The sequence below is a fragment of the Sorex fumeus genome, unplaced genomic scaffold (genome assembly GCF_029834395.1).
Source record: "Sorex fumeus unplaced genomic scaffold, SorFum_2.1 ptg000030l, whole genome shotgun sequence".
NCBI classification, from domain to species: domain Eukaryota; kingdom Metazoa; phylum Chordata; class Mammalia; order Eulipotyphla; family Soricidae; genus Sorex; species Sorex fumeus.
Genome location: NW_026606087.1, coordinates 26890818 through 26913129, shown reverse-complemented (window position 1 = coordinate 26913129; position 22312 = coordinate 26890818). Strand labels below are relative to the sequence as shown.

The 22312-nt window shown below is 44.3% G+C and overlaps 1 protein-coding gene across 1 annotated transcript in view; it reads left to right on the top strand.

The window, feature by feature from the left end:
* RAB30 (RAB30, member RAS oncogene family) overlaps positions 1-21285 on the top strand; it is a 96409-nt gene extending 75124 nt beyond the window's left edge. The window contains exons 2-5 of the mRNA XM_056116276.1: positions 74-174; positions 5162-5245; positions 16104-16287; positions 20681-21285. Coding sequence (XP_055972251.1) covers positions 82-174; positions 5162-5245; positions 16104-16287; positions 20681-20931 — 612 coding nt within the window. The 5' untranslated portion in view covers positions 74-81 and the 3' untranslated portion in view covers positions 20932-21285. The remainder of the gene's footprint in view (positions 1-73; positions 175-5161; positions 5246-16103; positions 16288-20680) is intronic.
* Positions 21286-22312: the final 1027 nt, after the last annotated feature.

Sequence of the window (22312 nt, the reverse complement as noted above, 5' to 3'; positions counted from 1 at the left end):
AACTGGAGCAGTGTGAGCCCAGGGAGAAGGTCCCGCCAAGCCCCGCTCACTGCTGCCTGTGTTTGCCTTTCAGCTGCGTAAATGAGTATGGAAGATTATGATTTCCTGTTTAAGATTGTTTTAATTGGCAATGCCGGTGTGGGGAAGACGTGCCTAGTTCGACGGTTCACTCAGGTAAGAACCCTTGGCAGGCTGGGACTCTTGTTCTCTGCCTGGCAGCATTAGAGAACCCAGTGGGATGGGTGACGGGTCCCAGGTGCAGTCTCACAGCTGCCCGTCCTGACACCCCTCTGAAGGTGCTCAGTATACGGTAGCCAGAGTGAGAGCTTTGAACCATCTCAGGAGCAAAGCTCTGATTACCATCACGACCCTCTGCTCTCAGGAAATGGAATGAGCAGTGGTTGAGCTTGTCTGCAGTGTTCGAAAGAGATGAGTGTATGTAAAATATATATCGCTTCACCATGACCCCCAGGTAGAAACAACTTAACCTGGCCTTAGACTAAACCTAGCTAGTCATTTCTTTTCTTTCAAAACCCAAATGCAAATGAAACTATTCAAACTCTCTGGCCTGGCCCTCAAATCCTCCTAGGAAACTGAGTGAATAATGTTGGTGTAGAGCCAAATATGCTGATTTTTCTATTCTAAGTGGGAACGAAATGAGAAGAGTGAAGGACAATTTGAACTAAATTAAATGTCTGCTCTATACTGATTCCTTATAATCCAAGTACTGGTACTTCTTGAGATGATCCTTTGGAGAATGATTACTCATGATTGGATTCCCCCTTTGATACAGAGAAATGAACAAGAAATGATCTTGAGGTTGACCTGTTTGGGGATTTTCTTCAGAAAAATGAATGGGGGAATTGTCATGAGTGCATCTTGCATTTTTATAAAGTATCTGCTGGGAAGGTTGAGACTGGAACTTCTGTTGGGTACATAGGGCAACCTGGTGTCCGGGAAGGAACACGGAGCTGTCTGGCTCATCCTGTGCACCTGAGGAAGTGAGCCCCTGTTAGGCTTCCCAGGTTCCCTGGCATGCCAGAGGGACCTACTGACGCCCAAGGTCTTCCCATCACTGTCAGTCTGAGTCTCTGGATAAACCAAAGGGTTTAGGGCCAGAGAGTTACCTTTAGAAATGTCAGGGGCTTTCCCATGACAAAGGAGTACAGAATAGAGCTTGTTCTCTTTTCTAGACTTTTGCCTGGTAACATTAAGTAAGAAACCAAAACACATTTCAGCTCAGCCATCCACCATGGTGTTGTGTTAGAAACTCCAACTGGTTTTAGTTCCACCTGACATTAGTCATCTTTTCTGCTTTTGGCAGGAGCACAAGATTACAGAAATGTTGAGAAGTTTTCAGAATCTTTATCAGAAATTCCCTAGGCAGGGGTGGGGTATGAGTCAATCCAGCAAAAGGGCTCAATTATGTGGTAAAGAATCAAAATAGACTTTCAGTGGCCTGCTTATTACAGTATCTATAACTGCAGATCTCTAATGATGCACACTTGAAACATAATTTTATTATATGACATTGCTTCAATAAAAGTGATAAAAAAAATAAAAAAAAAACTCCCTTGACCTTACTTACCTTCAAGTCTTCGTCAGCCCACTCCGTTCATTTTATAAATGAAAACCTCAGGGCCTCTTAGTATTTCACAGCCTGTTAGTGATGAGACATTCAGATCACGTCTTCCGTCCTTTGGTTTTTAGCCCAATCCTTTTCATTTTCTGTGAGTTTGAATCTTGGAAACTACAGAATCTGGCTTTCTCCATTTTTAAGTGTTTGTTGTTTGAGACATCATGATTTACAATACTGATAATGGCAGGGTTTCACACATGAAGCACTCCAACCCCATGCCCTCCCCCAGAGCGCCCACTTCCCCCCACTGGTCCTAGTGTTCCTCCCCTCCTGTTTCCCTTCTGCCCCACCAAGCCCACTTGCTGTGGGAAGCTTTCTACTGAAGACCAGGTCTCTGTTTCTGTTGTCCTTGGCGTTTGTTACACCCTGCATTTCTTTATATCCTGTATATGAGAAGAATCCTGGGACAGGGTGGGGGCGGAGCGATAGCACAGCAGTAGGGCGTTTGCCTTGCAAGCGGCCAATATGGCCGACCCGAGTTCGATTCCTCCGCCCCTCTCGGAGAGCCCGGCAAGCTACCGAGAGTATTCGATATGCCAGACACAGTAACAACAAAGTCTCCAATGGAGACGTAACTGGGCCCGCTCGAGCAAATCGACGATCAACGGGAGGGCCTTTACCTTTACCTTTATATGAGAAGAATCATTCTGTATCTCTCCCTTCTGTTGACTACTGCACATAGCTGTTACTCTCCAGATCCATACATGTAACTGTAAATTGCACGATTTCATTGTTTCTTATAGCTGATTTTATTGTTTCCATTGTACGTATGTACCATAGTTTCTTTATCCAGTCATCTGTTCGTGGACACTTGGATGGTTTCCAGATTTTTAGCTATTGTGAATCATGCTGCAGTGAACACAGAAGTGCAAATGGCTTTTCTGAAAAGAGTTAATTGGGCCCTTGGGGTATATGCCAAGAAGTAGAATTGCCGGGTCAATTCCTAGTTTTTCGAGAAGTGTCTGCATTTTCCAAAAAGATTGAGCCAAGCTTTCTCTTCAGAAGCATGCAAATCTGCCCTAAAAGGTAAACGTTCTTTCATTGTGGCAAATCAATTTTTACCAATAAGCATTCTAGGCCTTATCTTTCTTTCTGACTACCTTTGTCTTTGTAAGTGCTCAAATCCCTGCAAAGTCCCTCTAAAATAGGGAGAGTTATGTTTGTTTTTGTTACTTTGTAGACCGTTAAAATGAATTGGAGTCAGCTGTTTTGAGGAACAGGCTGGTGAGGGAGGCACGGGGAAAGATTTATGTGTTCTTTGGTGCTTGCCGGGCTACAAAACAGCTGGAGCTGTGAATGTGAAGCTGGGCAAACCTTGTATTTGAGCCAAACCAAAAGGGACGAAAATTGATTCAATATTTGTAAGTAAAGAATGAATGCTTTGTCGAAAGTAGACTATGGACTGAACATGTTTGCCACTCAATGCCTCTTTTGCAGACCACAACACCCGAAAGGAGAGAGAGAACACAGGGGATTGCCCTGCCACAGAGACGGGGGGATGGGGGGATGGGGGTGGGAGGGATATTATCCATGGTGGTGGAAAATGGGCACTGGTGGAGGGATGGGTATCTGATCATTGTATAATTGAAACCAAAGCACAAAAAATTGTAAATCTACAACTTTAAAATAAATAAAATAAAATAAAGGGGAAAAAAAAAAAAAAAGAATGAATGCTTATATTTACTTCTTTTGCAACATGTAATGGAATATTTTCTGTTGGTTTGATGCTCAGCCATTTGAGTTCAAACTTGGATTTTCTTGCTCAGTAATGGACTTAGTAAAACATGTCCCAATCTTAGCTGTCAGAGTTGATAGAGCTGTTTTACTTTAATTTTTGGAAATTCTGTAGTATACGTGAAAAGGGAGGAGAAACGAGGTACCGTCTTGGTAGACTTCCATCCTAATTTCAACACCCCACTTCCAAGCTTACAGAAAATATTATGTTACAGTAGTTACATTGAACATATTTTCGTCAAAGTAGTATACTTTGAATTTAGATTTCAGTCTGAGATAAAGCCTCTTTTGCTTGTGGTTGCTCTGAATTGCTTATATCAGCCTTCAGCTCATTGAATTTGAGGCCCAGACTGGGGACTGCCCTGCTTGAGGTCACACAGTGATCTTCAGACTGCTGTCTTCAGGGAGGTGGCGTGACAGTACAGTGGGTACACCTGCCTTGCTTGTGGCTGACCCTGGTTTGATCCCTGTTAGAGTCTCATGGGGTGTCCCTCAAGCACTGGAGCACTGCCAGGAGTGATCCCTGAGTGCAGGACCAGGAGTAAACCCAGAGCACCCTAGGGTGTGGCCCCCAAACCAAAAATAGACTACTGCTTCCTGGTTTAGAGCTAGTTCTGTTATACTTTCTCCCTGAATAACTTTATTTTTATCATTAATTATTGGTTTGGGGAATTTCCCCCAGTTGTGCTGAGGACATACTCCTGGTTCTGTGCTCTGGGATCACTCTTAACAGTGCCCAGAAGACCACGTGCAGGGCTGGGATTGAACCAGTGCCAGTGTAATGGAAGGCAAGTGCTTAAACCCCTGCACTCTATCTTTAGGATCTGAGAGGCAGTTTTTTGTTTTCTAAATTAAATTCCTTATGTTGAATCATCAGGAGATACACAGTTACAAGGTCATGATCGGGCTTCAGTCATACAGTGTTCCAACACCCATCCCTGTACCAGTGTACCTTTCCCACCACCTGTGCCCCCGGTTTCCCTTCCACCACCCCTTCCCCAGACTCTGTGACAGGCACTTTTCTTCTTTCTCTCCTGTTGGACATTACTGGATGCAGTATAGGTACTGGCAAGGTAAAGGCCCTCCCGTTGATCGTCGATTTGCTCGAGCGGGCCCAGTAACGTCTCCATTGGAGACTTTGTTGTTACTGTGTCTGGCATCTCGAATACGTCACGGGGAGCTTGCCAGGCTCTGCCATGCGGGCGAGATACTCTCGGTAGCTTGCCGGGCTCTCCGAGAGGGGCGGAGGAATCGAACTCGGGTCGGCCATGTCAGCTGCGTGCAAGGCAAACGCCCTACCGCTGTGCTATCGCTCCAGCCCCTGAGAGGTCATTATGTTAGCTCCTCCTGAGAGGTAATTTTACTCTTCCTTGACCTTTTCTCTTTCACACAGAGTACATACCTGTCGGCCCCTACCTAACCATCCTAATTCATCTTTATGGCTCTCCTTGTCCGATTGTTTCATTTTATCCATTGAAATTGGGGCACTACCTTCTCATTGACCGCCCTTCTCCCTCAGTTTTTTTCTTTACTTTGTATCCCTTACACTTCCTATATGTTGCTTTCAGCATTGTTCTCCTACTTTCTTCCTGCTTTCTTCTTCCATCGAAACCTCCCTAGAAAATCCTATTAAACAGTTTCCACTTAACACTACCTAAAATTCAGTTTTCTACCAGTGAAGGAAATTGGTCTGGGTGAGTCGTAATTGTGGGGGACTAGGGCTGGCAGAGCTTGGGAATGCCATTGAAAGATTCATGGAACTGTTGTTTTCCTTTATTTCTTCTCTAGGGTCTTTTCCCCCCAGGTCAAGGAGCCACAATTGGAGTTGATTTTATGATTAAGACAGTGGAGATTAATGGTGAGAAAGTAAAGGTAAGATGCTAACTGTTCACTCAGACTTTCCTTGCTCTGTGTGGGAAATAGTGTTTTCATAATACTTATTAAATGACTCTTTTCATTCAAGTCCACTTTTTTTTTTAATGTAGGAGTACTGCCATTTATTCAGCCATTGATTAAGCTGATTGAATTGGGCATGAACTCCACATTACTTTTTTAAAATTCAGAATGTTAATTTTATTATTATTATTATTATTATTTGCTTTTTGGGTCACACCCGGCAATGCACAGGGGTCACTCCTGGCTCTGCACTCAGGAATTACTCCTGGAGGTGCTCAGGGGACCATATGGGATCCTGGGAATCGAACCCGGGTCGGCCGCGTGCAAGGCAAATGCCTGCCCGCTGTGCTATTGCTCCAGCCCCTATTTTATTATTTTTTAATTATTATTATTTTTTAAATCACCATGAGGTACAGTTACAAGGCTTTCCTGTTTGAGTTTTAGTCATACAATGATCGATTACCCAACCCTCCACCAGTGCACATCTTCCACCACCAAGGTTCCCAGTATACCCCCCCCATCCCAACCTTCCCCCTGCCTCTATGGCAGACAATTTCCCCCATACTGTCTTTTGTATTGCTTGTTATAAACAGCATAAGATGTTGAGCAGCCACAAGAGTGGCCATGTTCTCCTGGAATTCTAGAATTTTAGATAATTAGGGTCTGGATAAATCTCTGCTGGGTTTGGAGATTCTTTTGTGTGTCTCTGATCATGGCTGTTTAAGAGCTTAAGTAGCAGCCAGAGGCAGTGTGTGGGCATGACCTCCAGGGTCCCAGGGGATAGGGGGATGAGAGGGACTGGCCCATCTCCCATCCCTTGAGGCCAGGAGTTTGCCTCACCGAACCCATGTGCCTGCACTTCTCACTGGGTTCTGGAAGTTGGCAGCCACTGGGGTTCAAGGGAGCAGGTGGAGGGACAATGCCTGCCCCGATTTGAGGCATCCCGGTGAAGTCCGTCTGGCTTAAAGTCCAGAGGCATCTCTGCAGCAAGTTGATCGGTTCATGGATTCTTTTGTGTGTCTCTGGATCATGGCCCTTGTTTCCATCTTCTCCAGAGAAGTAAACTATTGGCAGATGCCCTGCAGGGCACACCTGCTTGTCTGCAGCATGGCCCTAACTGCGGCTTTTGATGTCTTTTGAGATTTATGGGTCTCTGAAATAAGGCCAGTAAATGAGCTTGTATAGCTGAGCTGGAAGTGGTTTGTGAGTGTGGCTCCCGCAGATCTAACTTTTGGCTCTTTAATTTCTTAGATCAAAGGTAAACTTGGCCCCAAGTTGTTGGGATTCGGCCAAAGGCACAGCAGCAATTTTGAGGTATCAGGAAGCCTGAAGGCACCATCAGGCTGCTGATGCACTCACCCCGCAGGTACAGGTTGACCTGTTGGCGGCACCATACCCCCTTCAAGCCCACTTTGGAACTGAGTGACTCCGCCACAGCAACTTGGGTCAGGAAGGGTCCTGGGTGGTGTTTAGAGATGGGATGTGCATGGAGATAGAAAGCACATGGACAAGGAACATTTCCCTTCCCTTCTTCCCTTCCCCTGCCCCCTTCTTTTCCTCCCCTTCCCTTTACCCTGCGTTTTCTTTTCTTTTCCTCTTCTCATTTTATTGATTTTTACTTTAGTTAGGGCTGGAGTGATAGCAAAGTGGGTAGGGCATTTGTCTTGCATGCTTCCAACCTGGCCGACACGGGTTTAATTCCTCCGCCCCTCTCGGAGAGTGCGGCAAGCTACCAAGAAAATCCCGCCTGCACAGCAAAGCCTGGCAAGCTCCCCGTGACATATTTAATATGCCAAACACAGTAACAATAAGTCTCACAATGGAGATGTTACTGGGTCTGCTTGAGCAAAATGATGGACAACGGGAGGACAGTGCTACAGTGCTACAGAGTTACTTTATTTAAACACCACAATCTACAGAGTTGTTCATAGTACAATTATTCTGGGCCTCCAGTGTTCCAGCACCAACCCCGCGGCCCGAGTGATGTTCCCTCCACTCTCATCTCCGTCTTCCCAGCCACCGCGCAAGTGTGTCCCCTTAGCGGGCACATAGTCATGTGTTGTATCTTGCTCGTTACAACCAAATAGCTGAAGGAATTATCAAAAGTACTTTAGTAAAAGAAAATTTGTGAAAATTGTTCTCTCTCACTGTGAGGTTGTTAAGTCTTTGAGACTTTACTAAGCTGTTCATTGCTAATTGAGACTTCTGTATTATTGCTTTTGTCTGTTGAATTTAGTTGGCTTCTGTGTTTCTTTCCCATCCGATGTGACGTGCTCCTCCTGGAATTTCAGTACCGTGGAGTTTGGAGGTGTCGTGTGGTCATAGAAACTTCGTGTGCTATAGAAACTCCAGGATCGGTAGAACTGAATGATCTGTAGAAATGGGATGAGTCTGAGTGAAGCTGTGGAGATTAGGCCATAGGCCTTTGGCATGGTGGTGACGCTGGGGTGTGGGTGCAGCTGCCAAGGCTTTGGCAGGGCAGGAACAAAGCCCGCCCTCCTCCTGAGGGTTCCCCAGAGTTTTCATCTGGAGGGATGAGTATATTCATAAATTTCAGCTGCTTGGATTGAACAAAATCTCACAAGCTAAGTTTCCTCGTGGATTTAGTTTGTGACTCTGAAGAGCAGGGCTAGGGGGTGAGTCGACATGGCAGTGTCTGTGGGGCTTCTGGAAGTACACCCGCACTCTGAGAAGACCCCAGAGTTCTCAGCCCCACCTCAGAGTATCTGGAAATTTCAGTTTGGTGTCCGTGCAGAGATTCTTAGTGAAGCCGTGGGATTAGGTCGTTGGCATGGTGGTGGCAGGGGAGTGTGAATGTGGCTGCCTGAGCTGCATCGGGGCAAGGATCCACCCTGCCCTTTCCCCCTCAGGGAGCGTCTTCAGTTGGGGGACCAGAGTGTCCATGAGTTTCAGCTGCTTGGCTTGCATCTCCTCAGAGATTCAGCTCATGAATCTGAAGAGCAAGGCTGGTGTGGAGCGAACAGGGCAGCAGCTGTGGGGGAGGGGCGTGACTGCACGCTCTATGTGACCTTTCTTTTCTCTCTCTCCCCTTCCCTACTTCCCCCCTCCCCTCCCACTTCTTCTGCGCCCCCCATCTTCCCTCTCCTCCTCTTCACTCCTCCCCTCCTTTCCCTTCCCCTCTCCAATCCTCCCCTTCCCTCCCCTACATTCTTCTTCCTCTTCTTTCATTTCGCTTTCCTGCCTGCCCTTCCCCTCTCTTCCCTCTTTCACTTTTGTGCTGCTGGGGTTGGAGTCCAGAGCCTCACACATGCCAGGCAAGTCGTTTACCATGCAGCTACATCCCTGTCATGAAGGAAACTTCATTTGGGATCTCCTACACTGGGCCGATCAGCAACACCACCTAGTTTCTACATTTGCCGGGGCCCACTCTGGCATCTAAATAATTGATTGAGTTACTGTGTCTTCCTCCGTATCCCTGTGCCAGTAGGAAGAGGTAGGGAATTAGTGGGCTAAAAAAGATCCAGGCTCTCCTATCTTCACTGCAGCCTCTGGGGGTTTAGTACATTTCAGATCTATGTTTATAACAGAAGTAAGAGATTGTTTATCACATCATTGTCTATCACATGTGCTTTGACACATACTGTCACTAACTTGATCCTGTGAGGATGAAGTTTATCTTCATCGGTGAGGTGAATTGTATCTTCATTTTATGGGTTCTAGAGAGGAGAATGACTTATTTATTTGTGATGAATGACTTCCTTATTTGTGGTGAATGACTTATTTGTGGCTACGCCGTTAGGACTGGAGCGATAGCACAGCGGGTAGGGCGTTCGCCTTACAAGCAGCCAACATGGCCGACCCGAGTTCGATTCCTCCGCCCCTCTCGGAGAGCCCGGCAAGCTACCGAGAGTATTCGATATGCCAGACACAGTAACAACAAAGTCTCCAATGGAGACGTTACTGGGCCCGCTCGAGCAAATCGACGATCAACGGGAGGGCCTTTACCTTTTACCTTACCCCGTTAGGACAGGAGGGAGGAGTTAGGATTTGACAATGTTTTGCAAGCCAGTGTCCCCGCTGCCACCCTGCTCTTTCCCTTGCCTGAGGTGAAGGGAGCGAAGGCCAGTAGGTCCATCTGTCACTTTGGCAAGGAAAGGAGGGAGGTGATCAGAGTAAAATGTGAAGTGAGGTTAAACTGGAAGAAGTAAGCGAGAGAGTGCTTGGCTGTGTGCTCTGCCTGCCCCTCCAAGTAAGACTCCACTGTCAAACCCCACGGAGCTAAATCCTCTGCAGAGAATTAGTCACCCTGAAGCTGGAGAGATAGTACAGCTGGTAGGATGTTTATTTTGCACACAGCAGACCTGGATTCGATTCCCAGCACCACAGATAGTTTCCTGGGCATTAACGGGAGTGATCCCTATACACTATCAAGTGTAACCCCCAAACAAATCTACAAAATAAAATAAAAAATGAAGTAACTGTGAGCCAGAAAAGGTAGTGCAAGGACTGGGGCCCAGACTTTCAGACAGGAGTAGGAATTTGTTGCCCAGCAACGCTCGCTGGGAATGATGCTTAAGCACCGCATTAAGAGGAATCCCCGAGCATTGCCTGATGTACCCCCTCCAGATTCCTCCGCCCCTTGCAAAAATAAAAGCAACCCAGGAACAAGCTAAAAAGAAACAGTCACCCTACCATCAGCGTTTTATTGAAAACTATGAAGTCAGAGTTTCAGATGAATCCCAACTTTGAATTCATGTTATCTGCACTTTTTCCTACTTGTAAATGCCCCAAGAATGCCAAGGCATTTGATGGTGCTCTCACGGCAGAGAAGTGTTCAAGGAAGCCTGGTTGAACTCACACCTGGCTCCCTCGCCTCTCTCCCAACACCGACTCCTCGTGGGTCCCTTACTGCCACATGCTCTGAGGACGGTGCCAGTAGTACAGGGATGCAAAATCAGGGCGTGAGTCCCGGTAAATGCCAAGGGGCAAGCACAGGAGATCTGTGTTTGGGTGGGAGAGGGAGCCAGGGTGTGAGATAGGAGGGAGAAACAGATGTGCACTCAGGAGAAGTCCCAAGGAACTAAGATAATTGCTGTTTCAGGTCTTTGACTTTGAGATATTTGGGTTTTTCATGTATATATATGTATATATATTTACACAGGCGTGGATTCATTTCTTTACTAAAACTGTTCATGTCTACCATTTGCCAGCACCGAATAGGGATGAGAGAGTCCCCACCATTGTTCTTTCCTGAGTTGATATTTTGATGTTACCTTTATTCCGCATTCTGTGTATCTTTGGTGCTTATCACAGTCTGCTGCAATCCATGTTTTATTTTTTTTAATTATTATTGCCTTTTATTTGCTTTTTGGATCATACCCGGCAATGCACAGGGGTTACTCCCGGCTCTGCATTCAGGAATCACTCCTGGTGGTACTCAGGGATGCTGGGAATCGAACCCAGGTTGGCCATGTGCAAGGCAAATGCCCTACCTGCTGTGCTATCACTCCAACCCCCTACAATCCATGTTTTAATGATGTATTTATTTTGTTATTTTTTGGCCACACCTGGCTGTGCTCAGGGTTTACCCGTGGCTCTGTGCCAGGGCCACAAGGGACACATCTAAATCTTGCAAGGCATGTACTCTACCATCTGAATCACAACCCTAGTCATGTTTAAGTGTATTTTTGCTAGGAGATTTTTGCAGTCTTTCTTAGGACGACCTCTCAGACTCCGCAAAAAAGAGAACATGCCACTAGCAGATTTGTGCAGGATTTCATACATAATAAGTTTCAGGGCAGAACCAGACCCAAATTTTTCTCTTGATCTCTGACCACATCCCTCAGATTCCCCAGATGTAAGCAGGGAATTAAAGGTAATAAAAAGATTCTTGGAGCTATTAAGTCAGTGGTAAATTAACAAAGGGAAAGCTGTCGAAGAGGTCCTTATCTTAAAGTCCTCTGCATTCTGCCTTAAAAATGAAATGTGTAGAAAAAATTCTCCATTGATATTTCATTATATCATAAATTAATGAGTAATTAGCTAAACTCTAAGCTCAGGATAAAATTCAACCATGATTAATTATAGAACTAATAGATTTGCTCTTTATCTCTCAAAAACAAATCTATATTGTCTTGATAGGAGATAGTTTAAAGTACTCACATAACTTACTTATTTGACCATTATACCATTGATCTATTCATCAATCCTGTTATAGCAGATATTTTGTGCCATGTTCTGTGTAGATAGACCACTTTTCCTTTCCAGGAACATTCTGTTACCTAGAGCGATAGCACAGCGGGTAGGGCATTCGCCTTACAAGCGGCCAACATGGCCGACCCGAGTTCGATTCCTCCGCCCCTCTCGGAGAGCCCGGCAAGCTACCGAGGGTATTCGATATGCCAGACACAGTAACAACAAAGTCTCCAATGGAGACGTTACTGGGCCCGCTAGAGCAAATCAAATATTTTATCGATGAAAATTTCTTTAATACTCTCTTTGGAGTTGGGCAGTGGGCCATACCCAGCAGCTCTTGGGGACCGATTTGATGCTAAAGTAGGTTTTTATTCCTGGTGTTCCAGAAACCATGAAGTGATGGGCCTCAAACTGAATGGACAGCATGTACAGCAAGCACCTTAACCGCTGTACTATCTCTCCATTTGGCTCATTTTTTAAGTGTTTTTATTTTATTTTTACTTGCATCACAATGAGTGATGCTCAGGGATTCCTCCTGGCTGTACACTCAGGAATTGCTCCTGGCGATGCTTGCGGGACCATATGGGACGTGGAGGATTGAATCCAAGTTCGGCTATGTGCAAGGCAAATGCCCTATCACCTGTACTATTGCTCTGTCCCCAGGTTCTTCTTCTTTTTTTTTTAAAAGAAAAACTTTTATTGTGGAGTTGGGAGGTTGGTCCATACCTACCAGTACTAAGGAATCACTCCTGGCTGTGCTCTGGGGAACCATATGCAGTGTTGGAGATCTAACTAGGGTTGACTGCATACCTGGGAAGCACCTTAATCCCTGCCATCAGACTGCCTTTGCCCTGAGACTGATTTTACATCTGTATCCAAGGAAGTGGAGTCTGTTGGCGTCGCCCTCTACTCATACTAATTTTAAAAAGACAATGTTTTTGGTACCTCTGGCTGTTCTTTAATCACGATCACGATCACGACCATCCTGTTGTTCGTCGATTGCCTCGAGCAGGCCCCAGTAACGTCTCCTTTGTCCTAGCCCTGAGATTATATTCAAGGCTATTTAGGAGAATGAGACCCTTCATTGTTACTGGTATTTGGCATATTGGGTATGCCACGGGGAGTTTGCCAGACTCTGCCCTGTGGGCAGGCTACATTCGATAGCCTGCCAGTTTGTCCAAAGTAAGAACGAGATAGTAAGATGTCGCGCGACCACGTATGCCGTCTTGGCCATTGATGGGATTACACGGCGCCAGGGGGCCAGTTGGTGGGTGTGACCCCTGCCTACTGGAATATGGAAGATCTGGGTGGAGGATGCTCAGCCCCGATCCAAGCAGGCTTGGAGATCTCAGCCCTGGGACCCTCATGCCTTTGTTCCTCTGCCAGTACCTTCATGCGTGTGGAGAGTGGTCTCAGCATGGTGGTGGCTGGTTCTGGAGGTCTTTGGCTGCTGGAGCCCTGGTCAGGGCGGGGAGGAAAGCTCAACCCGCTCCCCTCCAAGGGGCCCCGGTGAGGACAGCCAGGCGCGGGGGCAGGAGTTCTTTAATATTTTAATAATTGAGCAGAGGGCTGAAGCAATAGCACAGTGGGTAGGGCATTTGCCTTGCATGAGGCCAACCTGGGTTTGATTCCTCCGTCCCTCTTGGAGAGCCTGGCAAGCTACCGAGTGTATCCCGCCCAACGGCAAAGCCTGGCAAGCTACCCATGACGTATTTGATATGCCAAAATAAACAGTAACAAGTCTCACGATGGGAGAGGTTACTGGTGCCCACTTGAGCAAATCAGTGAGCAATGGGAGGACAGTGCCACAACTGAGCAGAATTCGTCCTTTCTTTATGATCTCCTCTACTCATCGCGAGCACGTAAATATGTCTGCCACGTAACATACTTGTCACTTGTCACTTGTCCCATTGTTCATCGATTTGCTTGAGCAGGTGCCAGTAACATCTCTATTCATCCCTGTTGCATCATAGTGTAGCCCAATGGCGTATTGGGGACTCTTTCAGGGTCAGGGGAATGAGATCCATTATTGTTACTGTTTTTGGTATATCAAAATACGCCAAGGGTAGCTTGCCAGGCTCTGCTGTAACGTATTATATTAGAAAAACACTTGGGGCATGTGATCAATTAAGGGATAGTCTCTGGTCCTCAGAAAACTCAGTGTAGCACAGAAATACACAAACTCAGCCAGTGAGATAGTCTGGAAGGTAATGCACTTGCTTTGCATATGGTCCCCTGAGCACTGTGAGGGGCTGCTCCTGAGTGCAGGACCAGGAACAGCTTCTGAGTATTTCTGATCCTACCCCATTCCCTAAACCCACCCCAAAGAAATATGCCAGCAAGCCAGTGATTGCAGTGCACTGTTGTGACAGCAACATAGCAGAGGTATGAGCGGTGAGCCGAAGGGGAGTAGAGAACAAAGAAGACCCTGCTGGTGACCAGAGGCTCAAGGGTCTGTGGCTGCATCATTGACAACGTATGGCTGTCAAGAGATTGGCATGAGGAGATAGTTTGTGTGCCTGTGCTTCTGTCTTAGAACATCTCATGTTTTGTTGTCGTAGCGTCAGCTTTGCTTTCCTATATACTGTAAACTCGGATCAGGAATTGTGTTTTTATTCAGTGTTGGGTATTCCCTGTGCCAAGTACAGGACTTTGCAGGCCTGAATGACCTACAAATGCTGAAAAAGAGCAAAGGAATTGCAAAGTAGTAGTGAGAAAGAAGAGGATATGGAATAGGAATATCCTTAAGAATCAACAATAAGACTAGAAGCAGACAGCCCCTATTAAAAAAAAAAAAAACTAGTGTATATTCTGGTGACAGTTCTAGAAAATATTTCAGTTGTTTTCATGTGCAAATCTTTCCCAAGATGTTCCAGTCATGGGGGGGGGGGTTGATTTCCAATGATTTGATAGCATTAAATCCAATCACAAGTGTTTTTAGAATTGAAGGTTTAGTGTGCCTTAAAATAATAGTCTCTTGTTCTAAGTTATGTCTTGGCAGAAAGGACCCATAACCTTAGATTTGAGGCAGAGAACAGAACCCCTTGTCTTCCTGAAAAAGCTATAACATTTGTATGGTTGCCTTCAGCATACACAGATTTCCATGTTTGTCATCAGAACAGCTTTTACTTCAAATCAAAGAGCCTGTGTGTGGGTGATTGGTGGCAGGGACTACTGGTCACTCATCTGTCTTCTTTAAATTAGTATGAGTAAAGGGTGACACCAACAGACTCCTCTTCCTTGGATACAGATGTAAAATTAGTTTCAGGGAAAAGGCAGCCTGATGGCATGCAGTGAGAAGGCAAAATCCCGGTTTCGTGAGTAACTAGTTAAGAGATGAAGTTTTCCTGTTGGTGAAAAGAAAGTATAAACTTCCTTGTCTTATTGGGTAAACTGTTAAGATTACATGAGACCACAAATAAACATCTGAAAGCTTGTTTTTTTGTCACACACTCTCCTTGGTGCTGGAATTTCACATACAAAGAAAATTTACTCTGTTCGTGGAGCTTTCAGTCTAGTGATGAAAAGAGAGGTGCAAGTGAATTAGGACACAAGGGAATTAGCCTAATTTCAAGGTTCTAGGCAGTCTTCCTTGTAGAGGTCTGTTAGTAGAGGAAATGCTTTAGGCCATGAGAAGTCTTGGTACTGACAAGAGAAGATGATTCTTGTGAATGTTACAGTTGCAGTGTGCTGTGCACTCTCTGCTCTGTCTGGGGGACAGTCTCTTTCAGCAAGATTCTGTGTGCCAAAACTGAGATGTATTTTGTATCCTTTGTTCTAACTATTGGTTATTAGATATTACAGTTAGAAGGTAAGATCAGAAAATAGGGACTTCCAGCAGGGTTGCATATTACTAACTTCTTTGTTTGTAAAGAAACCACCGAAATCCAAAGAGTTTTTGGTTTTGCTCAAGATCACATTGCTTCAAAGTGGTGCTAGGAAATTTTTATGTTTTTGACACCATGCATTGTTCCTGTCTCATTAACAAAGATGATCTCCTAATACAGTTATTTGAATTGTAAACTTCAGAAGGTGAGGAGGTTGTATTTTCTTCTTCTCCAGTTGTTGATGATATGCCAGGGACCAGAGAGTAACGCCTTTCTGCAGGGGCCACTTTTCCCGGCATGCCTTGGGTTAAGAATGTGGAGCCTGGTATCTCTGTACCATCGAACTGACTCTGAAACATGTTCTCTTTTACGTCCACTTCCTCACCTCATAATGCCAGGCTGATAGTATCCATGGCCCCCCATGGAGTTATTGGAGATTAAATCGTTGCAGGTAAAAATCTTAGAGCCTGGCATAAAATAAATGTTCAATAAGTTTTTTTTTTTAAAGAATAAAGTGAAATGTATGTGTGTGGCAGGGTATATCTGAGATTGAATGCAGGACCTCAATACATACAAGACAAGTGTTCTTCTGCTGAGCTACATTCCTGGCCCTCTAGGGATACTCTTAAATAATCTAACAATCACGGGGTAAAAGCAAGCCCTTCTCTCCCACCAGACTCACTTGAGGCAGTGCATTTTTTGGAATTGAATAAGTGCCATTTATTTTTTAATGTCAGAAAGTAATCTTGAAATGCTTTGGGTCAGGGTATTTCCATTTTGGAACTGACAGATGGCAATGCTCGCTTGCTTTTCTGCTTCTTCAGCCTGATCCTTCTCTCATCCCTTCACAGCTTCAGATCTGGGACACCGCCGGTCAAGAGCGATTTCGATCGATTACCCAGAGTTATTACCGCAGTGCCAATGCCCTGATCCTCACCTATGATATAACCTGTGAGGAATCCTTTCGTTGCCTTCCTGAGTGGCTGCGGGAGATAGAACAGTATGCCAGCAACAAGGTCATCACTGTGCTAGTGGGTAAGTGAGTGCTTGTCACGTGAGAAGACTCTGTGGCAGTAAGAAACGTTTGAGTGGTCTGGAGAGGAAGCACAGTGAGTAGGGCACTTGCCTCCCACCTGGTTGACCCGTGTTCAATCTCCAGCATCACATGTAGTCACCAAGCCATGGCCAGGAGTACAGCTGTCTGTGGCACCCACCCTCCAAAAATTAAAAGTTGTAGCATAAAATCTCGTACGTTGGTACCTTAGGACGTAGCCTATGTTTTGGGTCGTAGTATTTGGTACTGCAGCAGTTGAAAAGAAAATGAAGTTACACCTATCTGATAGGATGGTTTAGAAAAGTAAAAATATTGTTTTTTGTTTTTTCTATCTGTGAAGGCTCCAGGTAAGTAGCTGTATGTTGTTAAATTTATGTGATTGGCTTAAGCTTTCACAAAATCTCATTATAAGATCATAGAAACTGCTGATCTAGAAGTAAACTGTTTCTTCAGTTGGTAAAGAATCATTATTGATGTACTGATCTATTGTCTGAAAATGAAGTTTACTTATTTATTCCCTTTCTAATATGTTGACAAGGAATTTTTTTTTTTAATTTTTGGGTCACACATGGCGATGCTCAGGTGTTACTCCTGGCTCTGCACTCAGGAATTATCCCTGGCGGTGCTCAGGGGACCATATGGGATGCCGGGAATCGAACCTGGGTCAGCTGCGTGCAAGGCAAACATCCTACCTGCTGTGCTATCGCTCCAGCCCATTGACGAGGAATTTTTAGTTTTTAGAACAATATACTTTAAGGAACAATACGCAGTTTCATCTAAGAGTAGGGCAAAACCTCTATTTTTTATAGGGGGAAAAGAAGAGAATAATCCTGATTTTCTACAGTGGCATAGAAACCCATAAAAAGTGAAATTGCTTGAAATGAACCAGTTCATTAAAAACTCCTCTGGTGATGATGGAAAGATGTTAATAATATATAATTTTGTTTGTTTGTTTTGGGAGGGGGGCACACCTGGTGGTATTCAGGACTTACTCCTGTCTCTGCACTCAGGGATAATTCCTGGTGGTGTTAAAGGAACCACATGTAGTGCTGGAGATGCCCTGTCAGCTGTACTGTCACTCCGGCCCCTATGTATAGCTTTCTCCCTAGCAAGCAACATTGCTTTATATTCTAGCAAGATCTGAATTTGGGGAACTAGAGAGATACTTCAGCATGTAAGGCATTTGGCATGTATGCAGTTGACCTGGGTTTGATCCCTAGAACCCTACCCTGAGTATAGCTAGATATTGCCCCAAAATAAGACAAACAAGCAAAATCTGAATTGTGAAATCTGGTAGAGGACCTCAGTAACTATACATACATACATACATATATATATACATATATATACACACACACACACACATACATACACATACATATGTGTGTATACACATACAGGTAAGTAGATTATATGTGTGTATACACACATATAAGTACATATATAGGTACAATTATGGTTAACATTATCATTTTACAGTAAATATATATCCACAAATAATGTACATATATCTGATACTACACTGTAAGTACACTATGGTAGTATCTGCTAGATATGCTAGCCATATGCTAGATCACACACTAAGAGTTTTTAGTGTCATCACTACTACTTTACAGGTGAAAAAAATCAAGCATCAGAGAGGTAAGAGTCTTTGTCCAAAAATATAGGTCATGTAAGATAGACTCCAGACCCTGTATATAATATCTTGCTGTCATGTAGTGTTCTGTAGCTTTGCTGGCTACATGGTTAAGTATCTGCCTCTCCATCTGTGTCCTTTTGCACCACTGCAGAACCTTTCCCAGAAAGTGCTTGGAAGTCCCAGTTTGGACTTGACCTTTAGTTCTTTTCCAACAGGATGCCCTTGAGAACTTCAGTCAAAGCACCACTATTGGGATTCTGTCTAAGGGAGGTAAATGAATATTTGAGGAATGATAATTAGTGTGTTTTGTATAAATTAAGCACTGTTCTTTTTTTGAACTTTTTCCTGTGGAAAGTTTCAGACATAAGCACAAGAGAGAAAACAGTATAATAAGTCCCATATTCGCTTCTTTCAACTTAGACAGTTATCATCTCATGGCTAATCTTACTTCGTCTCTCCCTATCTATTCACTCTTCCCTCTTCTTAAGATTATTTTAAAGAAAAATCCCAGCCGTTCTATAAATTTACCTTTCAGTATTTTGGTACAAAGTTGTTTATTTGTTTGTTTTAAGGACATACCACGTATTATTTTCACACCAAAGAATATTAACACTTTAAGAGGCTCCAAAATATAGAAACAATTAAATTTAGATTCAAATTTTTTGAATTGACTTATATTTTGAGTTTGTGAAAATTAAGATTCAGCTAAGTTGCACCACAGAAGTGGCTCCTGTTTACAGAGCCAGGAGTAAGTCCTGAGCACCGCTGACCTCAAAACAAAGAATCATATAAGTTCCGTATGTTGTAATTGACTTTTATGTCTTTTAGTTCCTCTTTTAGCTCTTCCTTAAGATTAATTGAAGCATTTAATCATTGAAGAATTGAATACACTGAAGTATTATAGAATTTTCAAGTGTAAATTTTCTTCCTTTACCTCTCTCACATCATTTGACATATTCTTCTATCACCTGCATTCCTACGTGGATCTACACGTTTAGTTTGGTTTTTGTTCATTTGACTGGGTTGGTTTGTTTTTGTTTTTCTTTATAGCAGAAGTATTTTGGAGTTGTTATTTAGTTCTAATAGGATGGGAGAGAAAAGAAGTTTGTTTTTTTTCTTTTTTATTTCTCACATTTCCAGGGAATGTGTCAGTTCCCTGGAATTCCCAAAGAAACTTAAAGTTTGTAGCTTGAATGTCGTGTATAAACTTATAATTTTAATACATTTCATAAAGTCTATTTCCCTGCAATTATTATTGATGTTTCGACAGTTCCAGTGTCAGCAGGGGACACTTTTTTAAAAAATAAGTTTTTGGTTCAAACCCAAACAGCATACCACTTGCTATCAATACTCAGGTGTTACTCCTGGCTCTGCACTGGAATTACTCCCACTGGTACGCAGGGGACTATATGGGATGCTGGGTATCAAGCCCTGGGTGGCCACATTCAAAGCAAGCACTGAACTCTCTCCAGTCCTTAGGAACACCTTTTTAACCCCCTTTTAGTTTTGTTTTTTGAGTCACACCCAGAGGTGCTCAGGCGTTACTTCTGGCTCTGCCCTCAGGAATTATACCTGGTGGTGCTCAGAGGAGATATGATATTCTGGGGATTGAACCCTGGTTGGATGTGTGCAAGGCAAATGCCCTACCTACAGGACTATCACTATGGCCCAAGGACGGGATGCTCTTTTTTTTTTTCTTTTGTGCTTTTTGGGTCACATCCGGCGATGCACAGGGGTTATTCCTGGCTCTGCACTCAGGAATTACTCCTGCCAGTGCTCAAGGGAACATATGGGATGCTGGGAATCAAACCCCAGTCAGCCGCGTGCAAGGCAAACACCCTACCCACTGTGCTCCAGCCTCAAGGGGATAGATACTCTTTAAGCTGGCTTCTGAGTCCTTTGACATCAGGACCCTGGAGTTCTTTTTGCTTTCTCTGTGTCAGGTATTCCAGACTCATCTTGGGCATTGCCTACACCAGACAGAGAATTAGCCTCTCTCCAAGAAGTACAGTTTCCTTTTAATGAGAAATTGCATTTAAATGCCACAATCCTCCTCCTTACTAGTGGGTTGTTTGTTACTTTTATGCTTTTCAGTATGTGCCTGAGGTCAATTCTCTAGCATTCATGAGGGTGTGGGGAGGGTGGCAGGACAGGGAGACATGGGGGCTGTTGTAGGCAGCTCAACCAAGCATTCTTTAATAAAAAAATGTTTTTAAAATGTTAGGCACTGTAATTCATGGTTCTGTAAATGAAATGGTTGCACCCCCCCTCCCCCAGAGTGACCCTACTGCCCAGTCCACACCCCACGCTCCATCCCTCCAACCAGGATAAACTCAGTTCTGGAGAACAGCCCTGATGATCTGTTACTTTGGATATTTGTTTTTCCCTTATTATGTTTCTTTACATCAGACATGAGGGGCTGTTCTGTATCTGTCTCCTCCTTCTAACTGACTTAACTCAGCATTATCCTCTCCGGATCTATCCATGCAGCAGTAAATTCGTGATTTCATCTTTCCTTACTGCTGACTAGTGCTGTATTGTGTCTCTAAACCCGTTTCTTTATCCAGGCATCTGTTCCTGAGCAGGAAGCCAACAAATTGTTTTGACACTCAGGGCAGAGACCACTCTGGATGTCACATTCATTTCCCCTTGTACATAGCAGAGAATATAGCTCCATGGGAGGGAGCATCAGGCATCCCAAAGCAGTTCACCTTTCTGATTTCATCTGCCCTTAGGCAACAAGATTGATCTGGCGGAAAGGAGAGAGGTCTCCCAGCAGCGAGCAGAAGAGTTCTCAGAAGCTCAGGACATGTACTACTTGGAGACCTCAGCCAAGGAATCTGACAATGTGGAGAGACTCTTCCTTGACTTGGCATGTCGCCTCATCAGTGAAGCCCGGCAGAACACTCTGGTGAACAACGTTTCCTCACCCTCACCCGGAGAAGGGAAAAGCATCAGCTATTTGACTTGTTGTAACTTCAACTAGGGACAGGCAAGAAGAAGGAGAAGGGAATAAGAGATTCCCTGCTGCACCCCAACTTGCTGGAAACACCAGTGATGACCCAGTGGCTTCTGCTCTCAGACCTCCTGGCTCCTGTATGCTTACAAAGCATGGAAGGCCCATGGGCTTGTCCACAGGCCAGCATTAGCAGAACAAATGCCGGTTTCATCCTTTTGCAGTCTGGAGTTGGCGCCAAGAGGACGCTGCACTCGGCACTCTGTGACCTGCAGAGCATGTTGCTTTTGTTTTTTCAAGACAGCTAATAAAGGCACACCCCTTGAAAGTCTGGGGGAACTGTACCGTAGGGATCCCGCCTCACGCTGGTGCAGGGGGACAGGGACTGTGGGGTTCCTGGTTTCCTGGTCTACCAGATTCTGGGGTTCCTGGTTTCCTGGTCTACCAGATTGTCCATAACTGGGAAGGCCAAGGACTGTCTCTGTGGTGTGTGTTGATGTCTCCATGGAGATTTTCAAAAGTATTATTTCTCTTGTCCACAGGCACTTTCGAGACCTTTGCGATGTGAAAAATAAAATGAGACCTTTACCCATGACCAATAGCAACAATTGTTTTACTAACAACATACAAGCTCCATGACTCCTGGTGCTAGTGATTCTGCTCTTTGACAGACCAAACGTTTAGTACATTGTCCTTAAATGCATATTCTAGAAATTAAAAAATAATAAGGGAAATCCATGAACCAACACTTTCTAAAAGTCTCATTACTACCTTTCTAAGGTATACCTGTCAGAAAAGAAAAGATTTTATTTTCCAGGGCTGGATATTGAACCCAGGGCTGCATACATGCAAAGCATGTGCTCTGATGCTGAACTACATCCCTACCCCGGGAAGGAGAATACTTTTCCTTTATTGCTCCCTCTAAATCACTATTATTTCCTTCTAGTTGCTCTTATTTTCTGCCCTTTAATATAATAAAAGTTTGAAAAAAAAAAGACTGATGATATCTGCCCCAAAATTTAGCCTGAAAAATTGAGTTGTGTGAAAAAACAGATCAGATGTGAGCAAAAGAATTGAGAGAAGAATGGGGGTGCAAACTTCAAAGCAGACGACAGTCCTGGGTCATGTCTTATACTTTCTGGTATGATCCATCCTGGATAGACCAAGACTTAGGCTTCTGCTGATGTTTCTACAACGATAAATGCGAATAGTAAAAGATGAAAAGTCTCACAATCCATTTTTTATCTTGATAACTTAGATGATGATCTAAGATGATCTTAATCTTGATTATGCTGAAAATCTGCTAGTAGAATCAGGTGGAGGGGTCCTGTGCCACTGTTTTGTAGTAATGTCACGCTCAGACTCATGATTGTACTTGTCATTTCTTTTCTTTTTCTCCCCAGTTATCTTA